The sequence below is a fragment of the Micropterus salmoides genome, unplaced genomic scaffold (genome assembly GCF_014851395.1).
Source record: "Micropterus salmoides isolate LMB-PRFRI ecotype aquatic unplaced genomic scaffold, ASM1485139v1 Ms_hic_scaffold_18, whole genome shotgun sequence".
Taxonomy (NCBI): Eukaryota; Metazoa; Chordata; class Actinopteri; order Centrarchiformes; family Centrarchidae; genus Micropterus; species Micropterus salmoides.
This window is the reverse complement of record NW_024040928.1, coordinates 25971545-25977102: the sequence shown is the minus strand read 5'-3', so window position 1 is coordinate 25977102 and position 5558 is coordinate 25971545. Positions and strand designations below refer to the sequence as shown.

The following is a 5558-nucleotide window of genomic DNA, read 5'->3' as shown; positions in this document are numbered from 1 at the left end:
GAGAGGAAGGAACAGACTAGGGAGTAGATGGATGAAGCAAGAAAAAAAAGAGAAGGAGGAGAGGAGGAGGGGGAAAGCCTGCCCCGTTATGGCAGAGCAGCTCGGGGTTGCTCAATTGCATCATGGCAGGATAAGCCTGCTATAAATAGGATGACGTCACCCCTCTGCTCTTCCCCCCTCCCTCACCTCCTCCCTCTCTAGTAGCATTCCTGATGCGTCACAGCGCCCCGCCTCCGTCCAGGCACCATAAAAGCGGGTGATGCAACGTAACGGCCACAAGCGCAACTTTACGCACCGGCAGGAAGAGGAACAGAAGCAGAGGGAAGCGACTCTAAGAGGAGCTTTTATAAGAGGAGCGTTTTTTAACTCCGCATCCAGATCAACTATCCAGTCACTCAAAGCTTTAACAGGTAGGTTGGACATGATTACGGGGATGAGGTATGTTGGGGAACACGGTGTTTTTCAGTGAGGTGTTGTGGATTTGTTGTCACGGTTAGTGTAGCGGAGAGGTCCCGGTGCGCTCCGCACGTCCCGGGACACTTTGCTAAAACTTCTAAACATGTTTCCATCTGACGGATTAAATTTAAAGAGAAAAGGGTTGGGATGTGTTATTGTAAAGATGTTACTATTTAATGAAGCTATAACACTTGCACGAGATTTTACTGGTCATCAGGTGTGATTTAGATCTCTTCAGCATTATATATATATAATAACTCAACAACAATATATAAACTTGCAAAGCCCATTAATAATATTTCTCTAAATAAAGGCAAAATGTTTGTGATATATAGTGAGTAAGTGAAGATTTTGAATTTTAGTCAAATGGAAAACAGTTGTATTAGTAACAAACACTTGGAAATAAAATGACATGAATAATCATTAAGTAGGCTAACAAACGTTTTGGAAATATTAAAGGGAGGATACCATATTTAATATATTCACTTCCTGATTCTATGTATCACATAACTTTTCATGCCTGTATATGAATGTGTTTGTTTTGGTTTTGCTCTCACAGAGCTGATATAAACATGTTAAACATCTTATCAAGCTATCAGTCATAATTCTCCATGAGTCACCCCTCTGTTTAGATAACAAACATCCACACCTCTGAATTATTCTCTATAATTTGATATGGCAGTTTTCCAAAAGGTAAATATTTGTTCAAGTTCAGGTGATATAAAGAATCATGTTTGCCTCTGTGACCATAAATTATTCTTCCTCCTTTGCTATGTTGACTTAGATAACACGCAGTCTTGACACTTTAACACACAGCTCATCCTACAAATTCAGTTTTTATATTGTTGTGCAGTAAGATCTGTACTATTATTACTCAGCAAATCCCCTAATATCTCCCCTTTCCATAGTATCTAAATAACTTCTCTGTGGACCATATCGTGCTTGTTTAAACTAACCTTTTTGGGTTTTATTGTATTTTAATACTTTGTTGGCACTTTAATATCTTTAGGTATTAATAGTGTCGTAAATTGTATTATTTGTGGCTGTAGTCTACCTGCAAACTGACCCCTCTACAAATCCTGGTAACTTTAAATGACATGGCAATAATCAGTTGACTCTTGTGTTTCCAGAATGATGCTGCAGCACTCGGGTCCCTCGCTGGCTGACATCAGCTGCTCCGCCTTGGTCCCCTGCCTCTCCCCGCCTGGGACTCTCACCCTGGACGACTTCACCAATTTCACACCCATTGTGAAAGAGGAGCTGCGGCTGGCCATCCAGACCAAGCGGCTGTCCAACGGGCTCAGTGCTGACATAAGCTCCGACGGCGCCAGCTCCAGCTCGGACCGAGCCTCAGAGTACCTTGCCTGTGGATCAGGAGTCAAAAGAGAGGTGAGGCAGCAGTAGTCATCTGTGTTTTCCAAAAGAATAATATATATATATATATATATATATAGAGGTATATAGAGAGAGGTGAAATATTGACTATTGAAATATTGATTGTTTATATTTCTCTCTGGTTTTCAGGTGACACCTCAGGAGCACGACAGGCGAAAGAGGCGGAGAGAGAGGAACAAAATTGCTGCTGCCAAGTGCCGCAACAAGAAGAAGGAGAAGACAGAGTGTCTGCAGAAGGTAGTGTTTAACTTCTATCAGTTTTAGAAAGGATATCTGAGCTTGAATGTTTTTGAATCATGTTTTTTTCATTGAAACTCCCAGTTTTGTTTACAAGTTTTGTTTTTGTGTCAAGACTCAGCTTGTACAAATCTTTTCAATGTAAAATCAGCAAACTAAATTTTAACCAAAGCACAATGAAGCTTGCCTAACAAACATCCAAAGTAACATAAAAAGTACAACATTAACAGTTGATTTCTGCTTCTCCCTCTCTCTCTTCCGAAGGAATCAGAGAAACTGGAGAGTGTCAACGCGGACCTGAAGGCTCAGATCGAGGAGCTGAAGCAGCAGAAGCAGCAGCTGGTCTACATGCTCAACCTGCACCGGCCGACCTGCATAGTCCGAGCCCAAAACGGACAAACGCCCGAGGACGAGAGGAACCTCTTCATCCAACACATCAAGGAGAGCACCTTACAACTCCACAACCTCACCTCCACCACCACCACCACCACCTCCTCCTCTTCCTCCTTGTCCACATCCATCTCCACAGTGGCACCTGTAGATGGTGGATTTCTTTCCCTTGATCACATTCATTGTCCCAGTCACCTATGAACGACCAGGTGTTTTTTGCCACTTAAGACTTGTAATGCTTCCACCCGCTGCCATCGATGTAGCACAGAGAGGCAGGTGGAGCCGCCACATAGACTTATGACCTGAGAATGACAGCGGCGTATAATAAACGCCACCTTTGGATGACTCTCATTCACTGTTCACAAAAGCCGCTATTTGCGGCATAAAGTGTCCTCACCACCTCCCACTCCCTGAAACCGCAGCTGCTGATTGGACAGGAAGTGACATGCCATGGACAGCACCTTGACAAACATTAGAAACAGTCAGGGCCAAGGACAAATGCTAAAGCACTAAAAAACTAAACAAAAACATCAATTGCTTTTTTTTTTTTTGAATAGATGAGAGTCTGATTTAATGTCTGATTTTTGTACCAAAGCGTGATTTCAAGGTGATCAAAGGCACATAATTTAACTGTTCACCCACAAAGAAAGTAGACGCAGATTGACCGTGTGAGTGTGTACAGGCATTTGACTGTGTTTGCGCTGCAAGTCACTGGCTTTAAAAAAAACAAAAACGTCTGTGCTTAGTGTATGAAAAATAGTATATTTATTAAGTAACTACTGTATGACATGTTATTGCTGTATCAACCCTGTCTGTTTGCCCTTTATCTAACGTGAACTACTAAATTTGCTGCTAATACTAACCACTCAGGACCTACAGCAGAAGTCAATTTCATGGTGTTTGTTTTTTAGTTTTTTTTCATTACCGTACTTCTCAAAAAGTGAAAGTACAAGTCAGGTTGTTTGCTATCAGTCAAGGTAGCAGTGGCCATCACAAAAGGGAAATTTGCAGGCAGGGTCTAAGTCTACAATTAATAAAAGAGCATAGTAAAAACTACAATGTAATCACATTTACAGATGACACCTTACCTTATTTAACAATTTTAAATTTGTAGCAAACAAAATTGTTTCCCCCAAAAAATGAATATTGTATATAAGTTCACAAGTACACTTTATTTATCACTGTGTCCCCTCTTAAGGTAAACAGAGCTAGTGTTGCTTTGTACATCCTCTGAGACGATGAAGCTACACAAGTATGAGTGTTATTTTCAGACATGTTGTTTTCTACTTAAAATCTTGTATATTGTATTGAAAGCGCATTAACTCTGTGCTACTATATGTAAACACCGGATGCCTCCTTTGGTCTTGACAGAGCAAAACAAAAAAGATTGTTATTTTTAAAAATGTATTTTATGAAAAACATTTGGTTTGGAAGTTGTGTTCACTAGATATCACTAGCTAGGTATCGGAAGTGTTGCAGCAGCTTTTGGCTGGTCCTTTAACACGCCTGCCTCTGAAGTTATGCATGATAATGTGATATTATACTGTGTGTGTTATACTGTCGGTATCCAGGTTTCAGTTGACTGCCACATATTTCTCAATTCTTCCACTCCTCTTTGCTTTCTCTGATGTGTTGGTTTGGGTTTCTTAGAGTAAAATCAACCCTCAAGAGAAATGTGCTTTATTGCGCAAACAGAAACTAAGGGAGTGTAATGAACGAGAATTAAAAGGCTATCATCTTGTCAAATACTAATCATAGAATCAATCTGATGTCTCCATGAATAGCCATCAATCTGTGAGCAAGACACTTAAACCCTTTTCTTTCTCAATCATTGCAATTCACCCTACAGCCAACACGTCAAAAGGGATACGCTGGTTATCAGTAGTGGAATAATTGTCAGCAAGTCACAACCCTTCACCATGCCGACTGAACATTGAACATGTTAACATCACCTTATCTGCATATTAGCGTCTAAGGTTATCTTAAAGGTTTGCCGCTATTGGAGAAAATTTTCAGTTATTGACAGAAGAGTTATCACTTATGTACGAACAGCTCATTACTGCATAGCGATTCCCAGAGAGGACTGAAATTTAATATTTTATGTTTGCATGGTAGAAGTTTCAGAGAAGAAGGTTTATATTGTTTATCATGTGTATTATGTAAGCAAGAAACTTTTGAGAGTTACATGGTTAAACGGATGCAGGCGTCTGCGTGTGTTCATAGTGTGTGTGTTGTTGTTGTGGTTGAAGTTGTCCATTGTCCTGTTGCTAGTTATACCTAGATAGTTACTAGGCACTAAGTTTGATGGGTATGTATTCTATTGTGCCTGCTTCTACTGGAGCATCATTGCCTAAATTAATAAATTGTAGGCTGTGAGGTACAACTGCTACTACCAATGTGTACTTCCATCTTTGTGATCTGTCAAATTTTGTTTTTGATACTTTGGTAATTAAAAATATGTATTGCAAATTATCTCGTTGTGTTGTTTTAGGAAGTAGTAGTAACACTTTGCTTTTAAAAATTACCCATCCCATTTGATTCATGTGGAAAATAGTAGTCAATGCACAAAATACTACTCTGTTAATATATAATAATGTTTAGTGCTGTCAAACTAGAGGCCTAAAACTGCATTTAAAAAAGGCCTGGACTACTGATTACACGAAACAATTGTAAACGAAGACATCACAGTTTCTGCAATGAGATCACAGTACATAAACTACATGCTTTGAGTTTCAATGTGTGTACAAACACGTTAAATTGGGGAAAATTCATGCTAATTTTGAGTTTACAATACCACATTTCTATAAGTTATGTAGTCACCAGCTTATAGTTACACTTGTACAATCCAACACATTGAACCCTATCTTTGTGAAGCTTATGATTGATTAAGTTAAGTCTATAACACCGTCAGAAGGTAATTTGATTAAAATTGAAGGTTATTTCTGAGGATGTGTTGTCACATTGGAGTAAATCATACTTAAACATCTTACTAATGTTGTGACCACTTTCTATACAGCTACATCACACATTCTTCATCTAAAAACTATTAACAAAAAAAAATTAAGATAATAGGCTTAAAT

The 5558-nt window shown here is 39.2% G+C and overlaps 1 protein-coding gene across 1 annotated transcript; it reads left to right on the top strand.

Annotated features, from left to right (window-relative positions):
- The first annotated feature begins 260 nt into the window (after nucleotides 1–260).
- On the top strand, nucleotides 261–4947 carry atf3 (activating transcription factor 3). Its single transcript, XM_038726584.1, has 4 exons — nucleotides 261–410; nucleotides 1587–1845; nucleotides 1981–2088; nucleotides 2353–4947. The coding sequence occupies exons 2-4, from the start codon at nucleotides 1588–1590 to the stop codon at nucleotides 2677–2679; spliced, it is 693 nt and encodes a 230-aa protein (XP_038582512.1). The 5' UTR covers nucleotides 261–410; nucleotide 1587; the 3' UTR covers nucleotides 2680–4947.
- Nucleotides 4948–5558: the final 611 nt, after the last annotated feature.